We start from the raw sequence: 24,020 nt of genomic DNA on the forward strand, positions 1-24,020 counted from the left end.
CATATACAACAGTTCTGCAAGACCGCTGTCTCATTCAGTGCACAGCCAAGAGGGCAAGAGTAAACAGTGAATGACACAGGGGTCTACAAAACTCCTGCTTCATTCGGGGTCAAATTCTATATGCTGACATTATTGGAATTACTCTGGATTTACCCTGGTGAAACTCAGGCATGCTCACTGAACGATGAGAATAAACATATTAATATAATACACTTACAAATAATTTATTTTATTGATTGAAAACATTTACACTTAGAATTTATATTTTAGTTTTTAAGTGTATTTAAGGTGCAGTTCTACTCTGAAAAGCGACCATGCAAGAATGATTCCTTCCTATCTGCAAACTGTATGAAAGGCCGATCTGCTGACTTTGATGACTAAAGTAAATGTATACTTCATCTTACTGATGATTATGATGATGTACAAGATGTAACTTGAGTCACAGTTTCCAGGCTGAATTGCAGGGCTGGACATTAGGAAACAAAACATTGTTTTCTTTGTAATCTGAGCATACGGTATTCAATCTGGAGGCAAGAGACACTCAATACCTAATCATACCATTAGGTTTTTTAGAGTCACTTTTCCAAGCAGAGTAATGCTTTTGTTTAATTTAATACAAACAATTATTTTTAGATGGCCAATAGCAATTTTATTGTGGGCACATCTACTCTGTTTCTGTCCTAGTAGATCATTATTTATCAGTAAATGTCAGACTCTTACCAGAAATCATCCCAACCTCAACAAGGATTTGGCATCAAAGTCAGGAGATCAGCCTCTCGTACGGTTTGCAGACAGGAAGGAATGTTTCCTAATGCATGTAGGTTCTTTTATTGTTTTTAACGTTTTCTCTGTAATGCTTTCTCCTTAGGAATAAACATGCTTGCTTGGAAAGAGCTGTATGGTAACTTCACTGTGGGAAATTACACTGTTTATAACCTCTGAGGAGAAGGCAACGCAGACATGTTTAGTCAGTCTGCCTTGCTGGGGAACTCACAGTGTAGGCACAGGAGTGTGTGGCCTGGAAATATCCTGGTCAAGTGGGAGAGAGATGCGGGTCTTCAGCCAAGAGAGGCGATGGCTGGGGAGCTGGAAGCCTGAGAGTGGGTGCCCATGCTGGACCATGGAGAGGGAATACAGGTGCAATTTCCCTGAGCTGTGACAGAATCTAAAGCAAAAAAAAAAAAAAAAGGGGGGGGGGAGGGACCCACTTCACAGGACTGGCAGTGCTGTGATCCTTACCTGCAGGTCCCTGTTTTTGAGGATGCCCACCCAGAATGCTTCCTGACAGTGGTTGAAGGCCAACATGGCTTTTACTCGGTATACAAATTGCTCCAGGGACTTTTTCAACAAAGGCACGTGGTTGGTCAATCCTAAGTCTTGGTGAATCTAAATATGGGACACAAACACAGTGAAATTACACCTAATTCTTGCTTAGCTTCTCCTGTTGTTTAAAATCTATGCAGTGAGGCATCTTGGTGTAAAGAAGAGATGCAAGAGCAACCAGGGATCTTGTGTGGCTGGAATAGTGCGAGGAGAATGCTGCCATCTCTAGCCCCAAACACTTTTAAGCCTGATTTATATAAAAAAGATTAAAAATCTTTGCAACCTTTTTTAGCCTTTTGCGCAAGAGGAGACAAAATTACTCCCCTGAGCAACCCAAAATTCCTATCCAATATGGAGAAAGGCCCAGTGAGCCCAAATGTTCCTGTCCAGCCAGTAACTCCCACACACAAATCCAACTCATTCCCCTTTAATCTGTTCAGTTCTGTGGAGGCCCCAGTTTCTGCTGGAACCCATCTACTCAGCCAGGGGCCTGTAGCAGTGATATAAAACTCTTCTGAGTAGATCACATCCTATTGTCTTTGCTCAAGGCTAGTCCTTGTTTTGCCAGTCTCCTCTCAGAAGGAATCAGAGTCAGCCAGTGTCTACCATACACACATTTCCTCTCACTAAAACGTACCGTCCACCAGGTGGAGTGACAGAAGCTGCATACTCTGCACACAGTGCTTTAGAAAGAGGGAGCACAAGATCCTAGGATTTATCTAAGAGGCTATAAATTCCTGCTCCTTGGCTAGCTGCCCTCCTAAGCGCCTCTCCCTTGGCAGTGCCCTTCCTCCCTGTCTCAATGGCCTCTCCCGTCAGACTTCCAAAGAGTCCCTACACAGCACACAGGCTCCACTGGGATTCCTGGCTCCAAACATTCTCACATGGGTTAAAAACCTAAGGAAATTTCCTGGTAAAACATTTCACTAGGCTGGAGTTAAGCTTGTAATGGTCAGGTACCGAAGAGAAAAACTGAAGAGAATGCTGATGCTGTTATTAGTTTCCTCAAAAGAGATGCAAACATGGTCTTTAAAGGCACATTTAGGGCCATCCACTCTGCTGTTACTCTTCTTCCTCTGCTAAAATAGACCTTCCAGCACCAGGCCTTCAAGCAGAACCTGCCATTGGACAGCCAGAGGAATGGGTAATGGGATTTTCCTGGGGACAGGAACGTCAATGTACCAGATCCTGGGCAGTCAGTCAGTCTGAGGCAATTGAACCTTCTCTGCTCCTCTGCCAGCATTGGGATAGGCAGAGGAGCTCTGCGTGGGGTAGAAGTCAAGACATGGATTGGTCTCTTTGATGTGTAGTGAGGTGGAGCGGCCTCTCTCCCTACTTGAGAGCAAGGGACCACTATGGATGGGAAAATTGTCCTCTGCCCTACCTTGATCTCTCTGTGATGGCTGCAGAACTGATTCAGCTGAGAGCCAAGCTCTACAATGAACAGAGGGCTGGGACACCTCCTGCTGAACAAATGAGGTGAATTACTTGCTTGAAGTGGAAGCATTCCCTGCAGGAGATCATGCTGGTTGAGCTAGTCCGTCTCCTAAGCAAGATGCCAAGCAGGTGAGATTCTGCCCAGAGGAAGAGGTTTTTTTGTCTCCTTGGCTGGAGATCTGCTTCTTGTCTCATCTTGTTAATGTAGGCTAGAGTTGACATTGTGATTTCTGTTTGCAATCCCTGGTCCAAATGAGACAGGAAGGCTGCTCCTCATACTTTTCCACTAGTATCTACAGAGATAACCATGTGCTGGGATCTCTTGGGTCGCTCCTCTCCATCGGGGAGGGAGGGAGTGAGGGGTATTCCACCATCTCAGGGAAACATGAGGCTGCAACCAAACCAGTTCTGTTCTTGTAGTCATCTTCCTGCAGGCTCCGTTGAGAGAACAGATATATCAGAAGAATAAATACCAGGGAGGGAGAGGAATTATTTAAGCTCTCCAATGTGGACACAAGAACAAATGGATATAAACTGGCTATCAGGAAGTTTAGACTTGAAATTTGATGAAGGTTTCTAACCATCAGAGGACTGAAGTTCTCGAACAGCCTTCCAAGGGGAGTAGTGGGGGCAAAAGACATACCTGGCTTCAAGACTAAGCTTGATAAGTTTATGGAGGGGATGGTATAATGAGATTGGTCTTTTGACTATTAGCGGTAAATATGCCCAATGGCTTGTGATGAGATGTTAGATGGGGTGGGATCTGAGTTACTACAGAGAATTCTTTCCTGGGTGTCTGGCTGGTGAGTCCTGCCCACATGCTCAGGGTTTAGCTGATCGCCATATTTGGGGTCGGGAAGGAATTTTCCTCCAGGGCAGATTGGCAGAGGCCTTGGGGGGTTTTCGCCTTTCTCTGCAGCATGGGGCACGGGTCACTTGCAGAAATATTCTCTGCATCTTGACATCTTTAAACCATGATTTGAGGACTTCAATGGCTCAGACACAGGTTTGATAAAGGAGTGGGTAGGTGAGATTCTGTAGCCTGCATTGTGCATGAAGTCAGACTAGATGATCATAATGGTCCCTTCTGACCTTAAAATCTATGATTCTATGAACAGGGAGAGCATAGAGGTCAAGCATGTTGCTATGCCCAGGGTCCTATAATGGAAGCCATAATTCCCAGTGGCTGCAGGACCTCTGAGCTTAGTCCTCCTCACGTCCTTAGCCTTTGACAGATGATGCTTTGCAGGGAGCACAATCACTTCCTCCCTACTAAAGGAAGCCCCAGATGTGCCAGTTGCTGCGATGGGTCCAGAACTCTGCTCTTCACTGGTGACAAAGCCTGAGGAGGGAAGGCATTTGTGCTACAGCATGGAGTCTCTTGTGCTGCTGATGTGCAGATGATCAATAGCTGAGTTAAGGAGTGATCTGGATCTTTCAATGCTTGAGAGTGGCTGCTGTCACAATCAGCAGCTTGGAGGATACCTAGGAGGCTGTGCATAATGAATAAGCCTACAGTGGGAAGGAGTGGGAGAAGTAGCTAGCCTAGGTCCTGGAGTCCCAGTGCAAAACCTCATGGTGGTAGGTAATATAGTCTGCAAGCTTAATATACTAAAATCTCTGTCTAAGGCAAGGGAAGTGTCATCTGATTCATAAAGATCTACAGAATCATAATTTCAATAGTGACATCCTCTGTGGCATGGCATGGGGAACTTACTGCCCCATCCACCTGGCTCCCAGCTTCAGGTCCTCCAGTTGGTTGAAATTTTGATAATACAACGTTGTTGGAAATGGGTCGAGTTGGGTATCATTGAAAGCTCCTTCTCCCATGAATATAATGGTACTAAACATGACAAACCTAGAACAATCCTGTAGATAGATATTGGAAAAAATGTTTAAAAATCAACGTTTTATGAAAGCATAGTTGAACAGGCATACCAAACATGCAGCCCTCGCAAGTTAAGCTGTGTCCCTTGGCTGCCAGTCTGTTTTATCCATTAATGCTCAGAACAGGACACCTGATTAGTTTTTTTTAATGTTACAGATTTCTATAAATGGAAGGAGTGCTTCAAGCTATCCCATGCACTGCTATAGACTAGGGACCGAATGGCTGGGCAGCAGTTCTGCAGAAAGGGACCTAGGGGTTACAGTGGACGAAAAGCTGAATATGAGTCAACAGTGTGCCCTTGTTGCCAAGAAGGCTAATGGCATTTTGGGTTGTATAAGTAGAGGCATTTCCAGCAGATCGAGGGATGTGATCATTCCCCTCTATTCATCACTGGTGAGGCCTCATTTGGAGTACTGTGTCCAGTTTTGGGCCCCACACTACAAGAAGGATGTGGATAAATTGGAGAGTCCAGCGGAGGGCAACAAAAATGATTAGGGGGCTGGAGCACATGACTTACGAGGAGAGGCTGAGGGAACTGAGATTGTTTAGCCTGCAGAAGAGAAGAATGAGGGGGGATTTGATAGCTACTTTCAACTACCTGAAAGGGGGTTCCAAAGAGGATGGATCTAGACTGTTCTCAGTGGTAGAAGATGACAGAACAAGGAGTAATGGTCTCAAGTTGCAGAGGGGGAGGTTTAGGTTGGACATAGGAAAAACTTTTTCACTAGTAGAGTGGTGAAGCACTGGAATGGGTTACCTAGGGAGGTGGTGGAATCTCCTTCCTTAGAGCTTTTTAAGGTCAGGCTTGACAAAGCCCTGGCTGGGATGATTTAGTTGGGTTTGATCCTGCTTTGAGCAGGGGGTTGGACTAGATGACCTCCTGAGGTCCCTTCCAACCCTGAGATTCTATGATTCTATGATTCTAAGCTGATTTGCTATCATCGGCAAAAAAGCGGTCCAGTGATATTGATTATCAGCTTTGTTTATTATGCCAAGAGTGGTAACGAGGCACTGGTTAAGACATCAGTACTGGGCCAGAAATTACTGGAATCCATCCCCAAACATTAGAGACACAGCTACATAACATACATTACATAACATAATTAATTACACTCCCAGACTAATTTATTACAAAATTCTTGTTTTTATTTTGGTCTTAATCATTTTTAGGCATCAGTGGGGAGACAAAGAATACCAACTAGCAGTTGAATCTTTGGAGAATACCACTGCGGGGGACCTGGCTAAACACAACATTTGGTGGCACCTTATGTGCTATAAGAAGGGGGCCCATAACATGAATTTGGAAGGTTGGTGAGGAAACACATTGAGCATCAGAAAAAAGTTGAAGGTGCTGGGACAAGTGCCAGCTCTGGCATGCATTTCGAGAAGAACACCTGCTTCTTCTTCAGTAAGCCAGAAGCCATCCCCTTAAGCACAGTTTCAACACATGAGAGAGGTGTGAAACTTATGAAGCAGTCACTCTTAGAGAGAACATTGATAATACTGGATATCATCACACTGAGTGCTACACCAAGAATGCATATAATATATTGTGTCAAAAGATAAAACACAACATAAGCAAATATTGATTGTACTTCTGCAAACTGAGACTCAGCTGGAGTTCATTGTTTCACAGAGCTCTAGTGCAGTGGTTCTCAAAGCCGTTCTGTTGCTTTTTCAGGGAAAGCTCCAGGTGAGCCGGGCCGGTTTGTTTACCTGCCGCGTCCGCAGGTTCGGCCGATCGCAGCTCCCACTGGCCACAGTTCGCCGCTCCAAGCCAATGGAGGCTGCGGAAAGCGGTGTGGGCCGAGGGATGTGCTGGCCACCCTTCCTGCAGCCCCCATTGGCTTGGAGCGGTGAACCACGGCCAATGGGAGCCGCGATCGGCCGAACCTGCGGACGCGGCAGGTAAATAAACTGGCCCGGCCTGCTAGGGGCTTTCCCTGAACAAGCAGTGGAACGGCTTTGAGAACCACTGCTCTAGTGGATGGGAAAGTGGTGGTGATGTCCAAAACAGAGGCTATGAGCAGAGAAATATGTGCTTTGAATGGGATTGAAGAGGAGCAAATGCTTAGCAGAAAGGCTCTTAAAGCACTTACTGAAGATGAACCACAGGATATGGATGTAGTTTTTGGCAATCCTATCCACTGAAATGAATCCCAGAGCATATCCTTAAAAGCTGCAAAAGAAGTGGCACTATCAAAAGTGGAAGAAAGCACTAATCTCAACAGTAATATGAAGAGACTGTTTGCAGCTGCTAAATTTTTACAGAAAAGCATTTTGTTCTGCAGTATCTGGGCATTTCAGGGATCCATAGCTGATGCGAAACCTGAAAAAAATAATAGTGTGTGACCTATAGTACTACTACTTTAAGTGGTGCTTTGGTAGTTGTAGTGACTTCAGCAGCAGCAAATATGACAGTAAGAAAGCAGAGCACAAGGCTGCTATTTTACTACAAAGCCTCATGTATGAGTGCTTGAATGAAACAGGTCTCCAACACATACACAACAACCATGAGGCATATGTATAATCTACCACTACAAGTGGCTGTTGGTTTAACAGTTCATTCCAAAACATTCAGCAAATTCCTCAAGCAGCTTTTGTACAGCAGCTTTGACTGCTCCACTTACAACTACAGAGTCCTCTGCCTTGACACTGACACTGCAAACAGTGTTCTTTGCCTCTTGGAGCTGAATGAACATTCCCCCAAACCTCATCAAGAGTAGGTGTATATTTTGTGCTGTGGATAACTTAAACTTCCCTGAAGATACAGGAGATAGCAAAGCTACCCTTCATGCTGCTGTGATGGTCTGCTATCAGGACTGTATTAATGGGGAGCAGTCCCAGCCTCAGGTCAGAAATGTTTTCCTATCATTCAGATCATTAAATGCCACTGCACTGCCAGGTTTCCAAGCCCTTTCAAGATGTGACACCACTGGAAGGTTGGCTGGAAAGGCCAAAGTATCATATTGGAAGGCACTGGATTCAGCCTCCATACACACTCTCCTCACTCTGAAGGTGCTCAGAATGGCTGAAGCAGTCGCTGATGTGGTCATAAATGCACTGGAGGCATTGATATGCCAAGTTTACTAACATTACGACACTTGCAGAGCTACGTTGGTGGATGTTTGCCAAGAAGCAGACAACAGGAGAAAAATTGCCACCAAAAAGGGGTGCATTTATACCTGCTATTAAGAGGGCAAATTATCAAGCAGTGAAATGGCTCCAGGATAATCAAGTGCATCCAAAACTACCCTTCCTTGTCAGGAATGGATTGGTCTTGGAGGATGGACTGATCACACTTGTGTGTGAAATACTGTGTGCTCCCGAATCAATCCTTCAGCTAATCAAATGCTTGTGTGCAAAGACCAGATGCTCACCTCCTTGGAAATGTTTGGCCAGCAGCCTGCCATGTACTGAGATGTGCAAATGCGGCACTGACAAGGATCAGTGTGACCCTGTGTCTAGCAGTGGTGCTCTAGACGGAGACAACACTGATGAAGACTTTGATGAATAAATGTTTTCAGTCCTAAATGCCAAGTCTAACTTCCCTAGCATTACCAAAGAGCAGTGTCTTTTTTATGTAAGCCATGTATCCCTGTGTTAAAGTATAATTAAACAACTGCTGATTTTTAAACCTTTTCATGAATATATATCTATAGAATTGTTCTAGGTTTGTCATGTTTGGTACTATTGTGTTTGTGGGAGAAAGGGCTTTTGAGTGATACCCAACTCAGCCCATTTCTGACAACATTGTATCAGCAACATTTCTACCAACTAGAGAACCTGGAGCTGGGGAGGGCTGTTGGGGAGAATGAGTCCCATTTGCCAGGCCACAGAGGATGAGACCATTGAATTTATGATTCTGTAGATTTTTATAAATCAAATGACCCTCCCTTACCTTTATATCATTAACTTGCCCACGGAACTGCATACTCTCCCAGACTAATGGGCCTTGACAACAGAGGAGACTGAGCAGATGAGTAAACCTGGGAAGCATATTCTCTGGGACAGCTACAAGGGAGTGCAGAACAATTTGTAGGCATCCATCTGTGCTTATTGAACCCAGAGCAGCATTGCTGTTGGGACACTTCAACCATGATGGGACCTTTATCTTGGTCACATTCCTGTGAAGAGGAGTCCTGTGTGGGACCCCTGGGGACAGACACCATTTGAGCAGGCAGTGGTGACAGACACACACAGAAATCAACACGGATTAATAAGGCCTTGCAAATACAAGAGCTAGTGTAGACTCTAGAGTCTCCCTTACCTTTGAATGGCCACACATGTGATGAAGTTGTCTGGTGCTCAGCTGTAAAGTTTTCAGCAAACTCTGCACGTCTTCCTGTAATGAAAAGGACCCCTGAGTCTCTGGTACTGAATTTTCAAATCTATAAGAATGTACTACCCACCACAAAGGATAACTTGGAAGCAAGAATATCAGCTCTCCTATTCATCCTACCAGTGCTGCAGAGATAATAAAGACATACACTCTGCCCACTCCACAGAAAATACCCAACAAATTAAGACACGGTAGCCATAAGGGAGCTGAACTCTGTGCATAGTCTCATAACCAACAAGAGAATGTGCTCACCAGATGTATCATGGGCACCACTCTGTTCCACAGCTCTGCAAAACAGCCAAGTAAAGCCAGACATTTTGAGCTGAATCTGTTCTCTATTCTCTAGCAGAGAACCCAGCACCTATAGGATCAAAGTGCCTTGGGGGCGGAGAAATCACTTTTCACAAGCAGCTTTACCCACTGGCTGAAATGCCATTGCAGTCACAGAGCAGCCAGCCCCACATTGCAGCCCAGGCAGCAATAACATGTAGTCTGTAATGCCCCCACCAAGCTCAGAGACTGAGACCAACATCTTCAAAAGTTTTGGTAGCCACAAGTAGCAATTTGGGGCCTGTCTAGAGATTCTAGTGGGGACTGTGCACCCTAAGGATCTTCAAAGCTGGCATCTGAGCACACTCACACTGTCCAAGTGCTCTGGGGCTTGAGCTCTTCAAAAGGGGTGGGGTGGTCTCAGATATAGCAGCCTAGGAGAGAGCAAAGAGAGAGCTCACTCCTGCCTCCAGAAGCAAGGGAGCAGAGCTTCTTAGTTCTCTGCAGCCTGGGGAGGACACTCCAGGAGAAGCGTTTAATCAGGCACAGACAGGCTGATGTCAGATGAGTCTGGTTCGTTAGCACTTACCACAAACGTGCACCCTCCTTCCAGAGACTGCTGAGAGACTGGCAACTGAGACATCACATCCAGCATGGCCACAGAAGCCCCTGGAAATGTCAATTTTTTGGTGCCCAAATGATTTTTTTTATATGCATCTGGGTTTCGTCTCAGCCCCAGTCATGATACCTTGAAAGCCTCAAATTCTAGGCAACTATGGAACTGTCAACATACTTTCTCCAGTGCACCAGACAGTCATGGTGAGACTGCAGCATGTGAACTACTCATTTTCAGCCAAACTCTCAACTACTCTTAGGCACTCTCCTAGTTCAGCAAGAATTTCCAGCAAGGGGTGGCCAACCCTCTGCCATGCTGGGTACGACCCAATGGTCTTAGGGCATCAGCACACCACTAAACTCCACAGACACAGTCTGGGGATGGAGGCAAGAGAGAGGAGCAGCAGCAGGCAAGAGGTCTGCTGCCAGCACCCTAAGGCCAGTGGCCTAATGATCTCCCCCAGCAGAGCTGCTTAGTGATGCTGCTTGATGTGGTACAGAAGGAGCCAGCCAGGACTGATTGAGGAAGTGCTGGTTGTGGCTCTGCTGTTAGGTTGCTTTGGTGCCAAAACACTGCAAGCTCCAGCTGTTCCTGTGCTCTGCGCATGTGGTGTCCCAGCAATCAGTTTCCAGGCCAGAGGATTCTGTGTGTGTGAAAAAAGATCTGGTCTGGAGATTACTTTCCACTCTAGCAGACATAGGCCAAGCGACAGAGATCCATGCCATGAAATTTGTGACCTCCAGCTTCTAATAACTCCACCTGGCACAGACCACAAAAAGCCACCTACTGACCTACCAACATCACTCTGCTACCGTATCAGCCTGCATGTATGTCTCCTAGCCCATCGTTTGATCTAATGGGCTGGAGGACATGACATAGGTCACCTCAAAACTGCCTATTGAGTGTATATATCCATCACTTGTAACCAAAGTTCACAAATGAGGGGCTTGCTTTAACCCCAGTTGTATTTAGATGACTATACAGCTGAAGTGATGAAGATGGCTCTTCTCAAGTCTGCACTGGCCAGGAGGCTCCAAACATTATTTTCGGATGTAGACTATGTAAGTATGATCCATGCTTTTGTCCTCTCAAGACTGGACTACTGCAATGCACTCAAGAAGCCGGCTGCTGCATTCTGCTCTTACTTCAGCTTCCAAATGGATTTCAGGCAAGTCTCTGTGCCTCTGAAATTCTTACCCTGTGCTTTTTAAAGCTATAATCCAAGAGAGGCATGGCAAGCTTCAGGAAGGCTTCCACAAAGAGGCGGCCATACTGTGAATGCAGAAAGATGATAAATAAATACATCACACACTTTTTCTTATTGCATTTGGCTATTCCACCAACCAAACTTTAAATTCCTCTTTGAGTGAGCCAAGGGCAATTCCACATTAGCAAGGAGTTCAGGTAAACAGGAAATGGTTCCTCTCTTTTAGGGCAATCTCTTCTAAAGGACCATCACAGCTCTCTCCTACTTAAGGGCTAGATTTGGATCTCCATTTCCTGTGAGGAGTCGCACTGAAATCCAACTGCAACCAAATCTGGTAGCTTTAGAGGCAGGGACATTTCCTTTTGCTAGTGATTAAAGTTCCTGTCATGCATGGGGCTATATCATATCACTAGGAATACAAAATGGAACAATAAGTAGTACACAGCAATGAAGCAGCCAGTCTATGAGGTCCCAGCTGAAAAGGGAAGGGCAATGGAGGGACACACACTGCTGCCTTCTGGGCTCAGCGTGAAAACTGCCTGCGGCTGTTCTATGAGCCCTTGCTGTAGTTATGTGTGTGGGATTCTACAGGCAGCAGAGGCCGGGGAAGTACTAGCAGTGGAGCTCCAATGGAGTCATGCTCTTAGGCAGTCTGGGCACGAATGAGGGCAGAGAGCCAGTGCATTTGGGCATGAGATAGGGGCAGATCTGCTGCCTGACCTAATAGAGAAGAGGAGCTCTGTAACTGCTCCCCACCCCACCGAGGGAACAATTCCTGAAGGACCACAATCAGGCTGCCATTCTCTGCAAACTTGAGTTCTCACTTACCTTCAGGCAAACGCTGAGCACGGGCCTGCTGTCAAACACCTACTCGGAGAGAATGAGAGAGCCAGGTTAGCCCCACCGGGATGGGGGGAAGGAACAGTGGAACCAAGAGCAAGCAGGTAAGAACTAGCACTTAGCTGATGGTACCCCCAGTGTTAGGGGTAGCAGTGGGAAGCCAGGCTCAGCTGGAACCATTCCCCGATCTAAGTGGTGGGGGAGGGGAGGTCTTGTGTGAATAGTGTGAGGAGCTGGATGCATATCCATGTGGATAGGAAAGAGCGGGGTGTACAAGGTACTGTGAATGTGTAGGGGGTACATCAGTGTGGCAGAAAAGAGGAAGAGAGAATGATATTGTAACCGAACCTAAATAAACTAAATCGTCATTGGATGAAAAGTGCTGTCCAAGGGTCAGAAACTGGCTAGGAAATGAGTTTCAGTGGTCAGTTTTCATCATGGTGAAAAGGTTAACATCAGGAGTCCCAAGTTATGGTGCTAAGAAGGACTTTAATAATCTACAAAGGGAGGGGAGTGACGTTGGCAGATGACAAAATTATTTAGGCAAGTCTGCAGTTCCTCACAGTTTTCTCCAGTCCTGAGACACCTAACCCAGCTAGGGGACTGGGCAACAGAACAACATACAAAATTCAGTATTGACAAGTTCAAAGAAATGCACTTTGGAAGGAATAATTTTAAACTACTCATATACCTTGCAGGATTCTAAATTAACCGCATTCATTCTGCTCAATGTGCAACTGCAATCAAAAATCAAACAAAATGTCGGGATGCATAAGGAATGGGCCAGAGAATGACTGGTAAGCTTGCAAAGGTTGTAAACTCAACAGCATTTCTGTGTCTGTCTATAACACAATAACTTCTGAATGATGCATTGGCTCAAAATTCCAGGGAACGTTTTAGGAGTCAATGACCAGAACCCTACTGATTTGGGGGAAAACTATAAGGGGAAAAATGGAGGAACACACCACACCCCTGGCATCTGTTTAGCACCGCCACAGCTTCAATTCTCCATCAAACAACTAATTGATGGTACGCACTAATACCAATACCTTTACTCACCCTCCCAATACAGTTCAACATGTTGATACACTGACAATTTTATCTCCCAGGCAAGTAACAGTATTGGTGAGGAAGGGGACATGAGGGGACTGGGAGCGTGCACACACAGCCCCTGGCATGGGGGAGAGAATGGGGGATTCCTCATATGGGGGAGACGGAATAGGAGCAGACAGAATCTCTGGCAGAGAGGGAGACTGGGGAACCCTGGTATGGGGTAATGGGGGAAACACAGAGTGCCTGCCATGGGCGGGCAAGGAGGAAATGGAGGACATGGAGGGAATGGGGGAATGCGCGTGCACACAGGGCATCTGGCATGAGGAAGAATGGGGGACTGTTGAAGAAGGGAATGGGGAGCAACAAACCTCTGGCATGGGATGAGTGGGAAATATGGGATGCACAGAACTCTTGGCAGGAGGGAAATTAGGGGGAGTTGCAGGTAATGTCTATAATAGAAGGGATGGGATGGGAGGTTGGCACACTGGAGCTTGTGAAGGGGAATGGAGGAAAGTAAGGAGCCCCTGGGGTGTGCAATGCACTCGGCTCACACTACAAAGTGAACGAACACTCAAACAGAAAATATAACACCAGAATTCTAGATGCTAGTTCTGGTCACCCCATCTCAGAACAGAGATAGCAGAATGGGGTTCACAGACAGGCAACAAGAATGATTGGGCAGTATGGAAAGAATTCTCATATGCAGAGAGACTGAAAAGGTATATTGACTGAGTACATGTCACCTCAGGACAGGATACAGAGGTAAAGTTTCTAGACACCATGAATCACATGACATCTGTTAAGTACATCAGAAGCAGGAAGCCGGCCAAACAGTCAGTGGGGCGATCGAGGTGGTAAAGGAGCACTCAAGGAAGATAAAGCCATTGCAGTAAAGCTACATGAATTCTTTGCATCAGTCTTCACTGCAGCGAATGAGAGGGAGGTTCCCACACCAGAGCCATTCTTTTTTAGGTGACAAATCTGAGGAATTGCAGAACTAATAAGTGTGCTATGTAACCTATCACTTAAATCAGCTTCTGTTCCAGATGACTGAAGGGTAGCTAATGAGACACCAATTTTTTGAAAAGGCTCCGGAGGTGATCCTGGCAATTACAGGCCCATAAGACTAATTTAAGTATCAGGCAAATTCGTAGAAAATATAGTAAAGAACAGAATTATGAGACATAGATTAACACAATTTGTTGGGGAAGAGTCAACACAGCTTTTGTAAAGGGAAATCATGCCTCACCAATCTATCAGAACACTTTAGTGGGGGGTCAACAAAGAAGTGGACAAGGGTGATCCAGTGGATACAGTTGTACTTGGACTTTCATAAATCCTTTGACAAGGTCTCTCACCAAAGTCTCTTAAGCAAAGTAAGTAGTCATGGGATAAGACAGAAGGTGTCTCATGGATCAGTAAGTGGTTAAAAGACAGGAAACAAAGGTTAGGATTAAATTATCAGTTTTCAGAATGAAAAGAAGTAAATAATAGTGTCCCCCAAAGATCTGTACTGGGGCCAGTGGTGTTCAACATATTCATAAATGATCTGGAAAAAGGGTAAATAGTGACGTGCCAAAATTTGAAGACAATACAAAATTGCTCAAGATAGTTAAGTCCAAAGCAGACTGTGAAGAGTTACAAAGGGATCTCCAAAAACCTAGTTGACTGGGAAACAAAATGGCAGATGAAATTCAATGTTGATAAATGCAAAGCAATGCACTTTGGAAAACATAATTCCAACTATACATAGAATCATAAAAGATTAGGGTTGGAAGAGACTTCAGGAGGTCATCTAGTCCAGTGATTCTCAAACTTTTGTACTGGTGACCCCTTTCACAGAGCAAGCCTCTGAGTGTGACCACCCCTTATAAATTAAAAACACTTTTAAATATATTTAACACCATTATTAATGCTGGAGGCAAAGCGGGGTTTGGTGTGAAGGATGACAGCTCGCGACCCCCCACGTAATAACCTCACGACCCCCTGGGGGGTCCCCACCCCCAGTCTGAGAACCCCGATCTAGTCCAACCCTCTGCTCAAAGCAGGACCAATCCCCAACTAAATCATCCCAGACAGGGCTTTGTCAAGCCAGGCTTTAAAAACCTCTAAGAACGCCAATTCCACCACCTCCCCAGGTAACCCATTCCAGTGCTTCACCACCCTCCTAATGAAATAGTTTTTCCTAATATCCAACCTAAACCTCCCCGACTGCAATTGAGACCATTGCTCCTTGTTCTATCATCTGCCACCACTGAGAACAGCCTGGCTCCATCCTCCTTGGAACCCGCCTTCAGGTAGTTGAAGGCTGCTATCAAATTCCCCCTCACTCTTCTTTTCTGCAGACTAAATAAGCCCAGTTCCCTCAGCCTCTTCTTATAATCATGTGCCTCAGCCTCCTAATCATTTTTGTTGCCCTCCACTGTACTCCCTCCAATTTGTCCACATCCTTTCTGTACTGGGGGCCCCAAAACTGGACGCAATACTCCAGATGTGGCCTCACCAGTGCCAAATAGAGGTGAATAATCACTTACCTAGATTTCCTGGCAATGCTCCTACTAATGCAGCACAATATGCCGTTAGCCTTCTTGGCAACAAGGGCACACTGTTGACTCATATCCAGCTTCTCATCCACTGTAATCCTCAGGTCCTTTTCTGCAGAACTGTTGCTTAGCTAGTCAGCCCCCAGCCTGTAGCAGTTCATGGGATTCTCCCGTCCTAATTGCAGGATTCTGCATTTGTCTTTGTTGAACCTCATCAGATTTCTTTCAGCTCAATCCTCCAATTTGTCTACCCTCCAGCGTACCTACCTCTCCCCACAGCTTAGTGTGATCCATGAACTTGCTGAGGGTGCAATCCATCCCATCATCCAGATCATGAATGAAGATGTTGAACAGAACTGGCCCCAGGACAGACCCCTGAGACATTTCGCTGGATACCAGCTGCCAACTAGACATCGAGCGGTTGATCACTACCCATTGAGCCTGATGATCTAGCCAGCTTTCTATCCACCTTATAGTCCAATACATCCAATCCATGCTTTTTTAAATGTGATCCTTCACATCACTTGCTAGCTGCAACTCCAATTGTGCTTTGGCCTTCCTGATTACAACCCTGCATGCTCAAGCAATATTTTTATACTCCTCCCTAGTCATCTGTCCAAGTTTCCACTTTTTGTAAACTTCCTTTTAGTGTTTAAGCTCAAAGATTTCTCTGTTAAGCCAAACTGGTCGCCTGACATATTTGCTATTCTTTCTGCACATGGTTTGTTCCTGCAACTTCAATTAGGCTTCTTTAAAATACAGCCAGCTCTCCTGGACTCCTTTCCCCCTCATATTAGCCTCCCAGGGGATCCCATTCATCAGTTCCCTAGGGAAGTAAAAGTCTGCTTTTCTGAAGTTCAGAGTCCGTATTCTGCTGCTCTCCTTTCTTCCTTTTGTCAGGATCTTAAACTTGACCATCTCATGGTCACTGCTGCCCAGGTTGCCACCCACTTCTACTTCCCCTAACAATTCTTCTCTGTTTGTGAGCAGCAGATCAAGAGGAGCATGGCCCCTAGTTGGTTCCTCCAGCATTTGCACCAGGAAGTTGTCCCCAACACTCTCCAAAAACTTCCTGGATTGTCTGTGCACTGCTGTATTGCTCTCCCAGCAGATGTCAGGGTGATTGAGGTCCCCCATGAGAATCAGGATCTGTGATCTGGAAACATCCGTTAGTTGTCCTCGTCTACCTCATCCTCCTGGTCTGGTGGTCTAAAGCAGTCGCCCACCACAACATCGCCTTTGTTGCTCTCGCCTCAAAACTTAACCCAAAGACTCTCAACAGGCTTTTCTCCAGTTTCATACTGGAGCTCTGAGTAATCATACTGCTCTCTTACATACAGTGCAACTCCTCCATCTTTTCTCCCCCGCTTGTCCTTCCTGAACAGTTTATAGCCATCCATCACATTGTTCCAGTAATGTGAGTTACCCCACCAAGTCTCTTTTATTCCAATCACATTATAGTTTCTTGAATGTGCCAGGACTTCCAGTTCTTCCAGTTTGTTTCCCAGGCTTCTTGCGTTCGTGTACAGGCACTGAAGATAACCAGCCAATTGCCTTACTTTCTCAGTATGAATCAGGATGCCTCCCCGGTTGCACCATCCTCCTTGTGTTTCCTCCCACTATCCCACTTCCGCACGTACCTCAGGGCTTAGAATTCCATCCCCTGGTTTAAAGCTCTCCTCACTAAGTTAGCAAGCCTGTCTGCGAAGATGCTCTTCCCTCTCTTTGTTAGGTGGATCCCATCTCTCCCTAGCAATCCTTTTTCCTGGAACAACCTCCCATAGTCGAAGAATCCAAAGCCCTCTCTCCGACACCACCTGTTACACCTGTAACACTTTTGACTGACATTTAGCTCTAACATACAAAATGATTGGATCTAAATTAGCTGTTACTGCTCAGTGGAGTCATTGAATAGTTTTTCGAAAACACGTGCTCAATGTGCAGTGGCAAGCAAAAAACCTAACAGAATGTTAGGAACCATCAGGAAAGGATAGATAGTAAGAAAGAAAATGTTATAATTCTACTATATATCCATGGTACCCCCACATGGTATGCCCACATCTTGAATACCGTGCACTGTTCTGGTCACCCTCTCTCAAAAAAGATATATTAGAATTGGAAAAGGTACAGAGAAGGGCAACAAAAATTATTAGGGGGATAGAACAGCTTCTGTATGAGGAGAGATTAAAAAGACTGGGACTTTTCAGCTTGGAAAAGTGTTGACTAAGAGGATATGATAGAAGTCTATAAAATCATGAATGGTGTGGAGAAAGCGAATAAGGAAGTGTTATTTACTCTTTCACATAACCCAAGAACCAAAGGTCACCCAACAAAATAAATAAGCAGTAGGTTTAAAATAAACAAAAGGAAGTACTTCTTTGCACAATGCACAGTCAATCTATGGAACCTGTGCCAGAGGATGTTGTGACGATCAAAACTATAACAGATTAAGAAAGAATTTGATAAGTTCCTGCAGGATAGGTCCATCAGTGGCTATTAACCAAGATAGTATGGGATGCAACCACATGCTTTGGGTGTTCCTAGCCTCTGACTGTCAGAAGTTGGGAGTGGACGACAGAGGATGGATCACTCAAAAATTGCCCGTTCTATTCATTCTCTCTGACGCACCTGGCATTGGCCACTGTTAAAAGACAGGATACTAGATAGATGAACCATTGGTATGACACAATAAAGCAGTTCTTATGTTACTGAAGCCAAGAGCTCACAGGGTTTAAAGAAGGATTGAACATTGCTGTGGATAACAAAAATAGAGTTAAAGTAGGAAGTACTAAAAAACAAGAGTTTTGGAAGGAACTAAACCCACTTGTTTCATGCACCAGCCTCTATCTAAGAAGGTTAGTGTGACAGCTATGGCAATTTCCTGCACTATCTTTGGGAGATCTTACTGTATTAAGTTTGCGTGTCATTGTGGGCCACAGATTTATGCAATTCCTTGCGGGAGAGTTAGCACAGTCCTTCAGGAATTAAGAACTGAGGAGGTTGTGAAGGCTAGGACTATAACAATGTTTAAAAGGGGACTGGATAAATTCATGGTGGCTAAGTCCATAAATGGCTATTAGCTAGGATGGGTAAGAATGGTGTCCCTAGCCTCTGTTCGTCAGAGGATGGAGATGGATGGCAGGAGAGAGATCACTTGATCATTGCCTGTTAGGTTCACTCCCTCTGGGGCACCTGGCATTGGCCACTGTCAGTAGACAGATACTGGGCTAGATGGACCTTTGGTCTGACCCGGTACGGCCGTTCTTATGTTCTTATAAGAACAGTGGTGTGTGATAAGGCAAATTCACTCAGGTTGTACCACCACCAGAGAGGTACCACCACCTGTAGACGCTCACATATACTGGTTCAAACTGGGTTCCCCAGAGACCCACAGACAGTGAAAGGACTTTTGGATAAATAGCCTTAGTTTAAACTGACTCAGGATCTTCCTTCTGATCTAACAAACAGACAAGACCATCTGTCCCAGTGGGCCCCAATCCCTTCTGGAAAGATGTGACCCTAAGGACCCCTCAAATCCAACTGGCAAAGGGTTCACTGTTCTGTCAGCAACTCCTAGCAAGCCTGACAAACTCACTACACATAACACACTGTTGTCATAGTATTTATCTATAAAGAATGTCATGTGACGTATCAAATGAAAGCCAGTGACACACTGGTCAATAATACCATTGCTAAGTATATGCACTAACACTATATTTGGCATTATGTATATCTACTGATGTTGTGCTTTGAAGTCTGTAATCAAAGAAGCGGAGAAACAGATTTCTTCCAGACACAAGCGAAGGTAGTTATCTCTCTGTCATATGTAAATTAAGTAGGGCTGTCAAGCAATCATAAAAATTAATTGCGATTAATCGCACTATTAAACAATATTAGAATATCATTTATTTAAATATTTTTGGATATTTTCTACATTTTCAAATATATTGATTTCAATTACAACACAGAATACAAAGTGTACAGTGCTCACTTTATATTTACATTTGATTACAAGTATTTACTGTAAAAAAACCAAAAAGAAATAGTATTTTTCAATTCACCTCATACAAGTACTGTAATGCTATCTCTTTATCATGAAAATTGAACTCACAAATGTAGAATTATGTACAATAAAAACCGCATAAAAATAAAACAATGCAAAATTTTAGAGTCTGAAAGTCCACTCAGTCCTACTTCTTGCTCAGCCAATTGCGCAGACAAACAAGTTTGTTTACATTTGCAGGAGATAATGCTGCCTGCTTCTTGTTTACAATGTCACCTGAAAGTGAGAACAGGCATTCTCATGGCACTATTGTAGCTGGCGTCACAAGATATTTATGTGCCAGATGCGCTAAAGATTCATATGTCCCTTCATGCTTCAACCACCATTCCAGAGGACATGCGTCCATGCTGATGATGGGTTCTGCTCGACAACAATCTAAAGCAGTGTGGACCGACGCATGTTCATTTTCATTATCCGAGTCAGATGCCACCAGCAGAAGGTTGATTTTCTTTTTTGGTGGTTTGGGTTCTGTAGTTTCCACATCGGAGTGTTGTTCTTTTAAGACTTCTGAAAGCATGCTCCACACCTCGTCCCTCTCATGGTACGTCTACACTACGGGATTATTCCGATTTTACATAAACCGGTTTAGTAAAACAGATTGTATAAAGTCAAGTGCACGCGGCCACACCTCGCACATTAATTCGGTGGTGTGCATCCACGGTCTGAGGCTAGCATCGATTTCTGGAGCGTTGAACTGTGGGTAGCTATTCCGTAGCTATCCCATAGTTCCCGCAGTCTCCCCCGCCCCTTGGAATTCTGGGTTGAGATCCCAGTGCCCGATGGGGCAAAAATCATTGTCGCGGATGGTTCTGGGTAAATGTCGTCAGTCACTCCTTCCTCTGGGAAAGCAATGGCAGACAATCATTTCACGCCCTTTTTCCCTGGATTGCCCTGGCAGACGCCATAGCATGGCAACCATGGAGCCTGTTTTGCCTTTTGTCACTGTCACCGTATGTGTACTAGATGCCGCTGACAGAGGCGATTCAGCAGCGCTACACAGCAGCATTCATTTGCTTTTGCATGATAGCAGAGAAAGTTATCAGCCGTTCTGTACCATCTGCTGCCATTGTAAATTGGCAATGAGATGACGGTTACCAGTCCTTCTGTACTGTACTGTCTGCTGCTGTCATGGGTGCCCCTGGCTGAGGTCAGCCGGGGGCACAAAAGACAAAAATGGGAATGACTCCCCGAGTCAATCCCTCCTTTATGGTATCTAAAAATAGAATCAGTCCTGCCTAGAATATGGGGCAAGTGTACTAGAGAACCAGTGTATCAGAGAACCAGAGATCACAGCCGCTCCGTGTCAGATCCCACAGAAATGATGAGCTGCATGCCATTCACAGGGGGTGCTCCTGCAACAACCCCACCTGTTGATTCCCTCCTCCCCCAGCCTTCCTGGGCTACCGTTGCAGTGTCCCCCCATTTGTGTGATGAAGTAATAAAGAATGCAGGAATAAGAAACAGTGACTTGTTAGTGAGATAAAATGAGGGGAAGGCAGCCTCCAGCTGCTATGATAGTCCAGACAGGACATTAAGCAGTGTGGGGGAGAGAAGCCCAGCATCCCGCTGCTATGATAGTCCAGGCAGTACAGAATCTTTTCTTTACACATGAAGGGCGGGGACTGATGGAGCTCAGCCCCCTGTTGCTATGATGAAGACGGTTACCAGCCGTTCTGTACCATCTACTGGGAATGACCGGGAGGCCAGCCAGGAGCACTCATGGGCTGATGATGAGGACGGATACCAGTCCTTCTGCACTGTACCATCTGCCACAAGGCTGATGATGACGATGGATATCAGTCATATTGTACCATCAGCCACCAAGGAGGGGGGGCGAGGATGCTGCAGTTCAGTGCCGCAGCATCGCGTCTACCAGCAGCATTCAGTAGACTTAGGGTGACATTTAAAAGAGTCAAGAGACAATTTTTTTCCCTTTTCCTTCTGGGGGTGGGGGTAAATTGACGAGCTATGCCCTGAACCACCCCGGACAATGTGTTTGACCTTACAGGCATTAGGAACTCAGCCAAGAATCCAAATGCTTTTAGGAGACTGTAGGAACTGTGGGATAGCTTGAGTCCTCAGTCCCCCCCTCCCTCTCTCCATGAGCGTCCATTTGATTCTTTGGCTTTCCGTTACGCTTGTCACGCAGCAGTGTGCTGAGTCTCTGCTGTGGCCTCTGTCTGGAGATTTTTTAAAAATGCTTTGGAATTTCGTCTTCTGTAACGGAGCTCTGATAGAACAGATTTGTCTGCCCATACAGCGATCACATCCGTACGGTCCATGCTGGAGCTCTTTTTGGATTTGGGACTGCATCGCCATCCGTGCTGATCGGAGCTTCACGCTGGGCAAACAGGAAATGATATTCAAAAGTTCGCGGGGCTTTTCCTGTCTACCTGGCCACTGCATCCAAGTTCAGATTGCTGTCCAGAGCGGTCACAGTGGTGCACTGTGGGATACCGCCCGGAGGTCAATACCGTCGATTTGCGGCCACACTAACCCTAATCCGATATGGTAATACCAATATTAGCGCTACTCCTCTCGTTGGGGAGGAGTACAGAAACCGATTTAAAGAGACCTTTATATCGATATAAAGGGCCTCTTAGTGTGGACGGGTGCGGCATTAAATCGGTTTAACGCTCCTAAAATCGGTTTAAACGCGTAGTGTAGACCAGGTCTCAGATTTTGGAAAGCACTTCAGATTCTTAAACCTTGAGGGAGTAAAGTGCTGTAGCTATCTTCAGAAATCTCACATTGGAACCTTCTCGGCAGCTGTCACCAAGTGGCACCCATGAGAACTGAAATGACTACTAGGGTGACCAGACAGCAAGTGTGAAAAATCGGGACGGGGGTGGGGGTAATAGGAGCCTATATAAGAAAAAGACCCCAAAATCGGGACTGTCCCTATAAAATCGGGACATCTGGTCACCCTAATGACTATTCAGCCGACCTCCAAAGAGATGGGAAGATTTTATCGTGAAAAGACATGGCCACATATGGAAAAGGAAGGCCAGGATACGAGAAGAATGGAAGACATGTTGTCATCGGCACAATCTATATGAGGGCTAAAGGACCGATCAATCAAGGTGTGATCAAGGTGATGTAACAACAACAACAAAAATCTACAATTGTAACTTGCACTTTCATGACAAAGAGATTGCACTACAGTACTTGTATGAGGTGAATTGAAAAATACTATTTCTTTTGTTTATTATTTTTACAGCACAAGTACTTGTAATTAAAAATAATATACACTTTGATTTCAATTACAACACAGAATACATATATAAAAATGTAGAAAAACATCCAAAATATTTAATAAATTTCAATTGGTATTCTATTATTTAACAGTGTAATTCATTGCAATTAATCTTTTTTTTTTTTTAGTTAACTGTGATTAATCAACAGCCCTAAAATTAAGCACTGTGTGCAAAAACAATGGGAGCTACATTTTCATGTAAAGTCAACAGGAAAAACAGGTTGTGGGGGGATATGAACTCAAGATGGCACCACAATGAAGAACAAACTACAGGAATGCCTTTCAAAAGTCTACTGGACTATAATAGGGGGTGCAAAGACAAGATCCTGTTATCCATTTCACTGCGGACCACCCTTAGAGGAGTGGGGTGATTCATGAAAGAATGGATCCTGGATTGACTGAAAACCAGCAAGCTCTGTAGAAAGACTTTGTGGGTGATAAAATGCTTTAGTCAAGGTTGTAACTTGATAAGTTTTAGTCTCCAGAAAGCATGTCATTCTCTTATTTTATTTATAACCATTTCTGTTTCCATTATTCTTAATACTTATTTGAATCTGTTCTTTGTTAATAAATTTATATTTGTTTTCACCATAGATTGATTACATTGCTCTGTTGCTATAAAGGACCTGATCCTGAATTGTAACCTTCTAGCTATGTGTTCACTGTCTGTTTGGGGACAACTTACCTGGTAATTACTGTGAGTGTCCAGTGACTGGGGTTGGATACTACAGAGTGTTAGTATAAGGCAAAGTGAGGGCTGGCAAAGTCCTGAGGAGTTATCTGGGTGGTGAACTGGCACACCAGCAAGTCTCTCTCTCCAGGGCCGCCCAGAGGATTCCGGGGGCCCGGGGTCTTCGGCGGCGGGGGGCCCTTCCGTTCCGGGACCCGCTGCCGAAGTGCCCCGAAGACCCGCGGCGGGGCCCCCCCGCCGCCGAAGTGCAGCGCCCGGTCTTCGGCGGAGGGGGGCCCCCGCCACGGGGCTTCGGGGCACTTCGGCGGCGGGTCCCGGAACGGAAGGGCCCCCCCGCCGCCGAATTACCGCCGAAGACCGGGCTGTAGTTCGGCGGCGAGTCCCGCTCCCTCTTCGCCGGTAATTCGCCAGTGGGGGGTCCTTCCGCCCCGGAGCAGAAGGACCCCCCGCCGGCAAAGACCGGGAGCAGAAGAAGCTCCTGCACCCGGCCC

At 45.4% G+C, this 24,020-nt stretch overlaps 1 protein-coding gene across 6 annotated transcripts in view; it reads right to left on the bottom strand.

The window, feature by feature from the left end:
• Positions 1-24,020, bottom strand: part of FANCD2 (FA complementation group D2) — a 225,425-nt gene that overhangs the window by 5,387 nt on the left and 196,018 nt on the right. For all 6 annotated transcript variants that reach the window (XM_039546174.1, XM_039546175.1, XM_039546177.1 and 3 more), the window contains exons 39-42: positions 11,912-11,950; positions 11,074-11,148; positions 8,919-8,993; positions 1,240-1,386 (exon numbers count right to left, since the gene is read on the bottom strand). In XM_039546174.1, the coding sequence (XP_039402108.1) occupies positions 1,240-1,386; positions 8,919-8,993; positions 11,074-11,148; positions 11,912-11,950 (336 nt within the window). The remainder of the gene's footprint in view (positions 1-1,239; positions 1,387-8,918; positions 8,994-11,073; positions 11,149-11,911; positions 11,951-24,020) is intronic.

Source organism: Mauremys reevesii, linkage group 7, assembly GCF_016161935.1.
Source record: "Mauremys reevesii isolate NIE-2019 linkage group 7, ASM1616193v1, whole genome shotgun sequence".
In the NCBI taxonomy this organism is placed as follows: domain Eukaryota; kingdom Metazoa; phylum Chordata; order Testudines; family Geoemydidae; genus Mauremys; species Mauremys reevesii.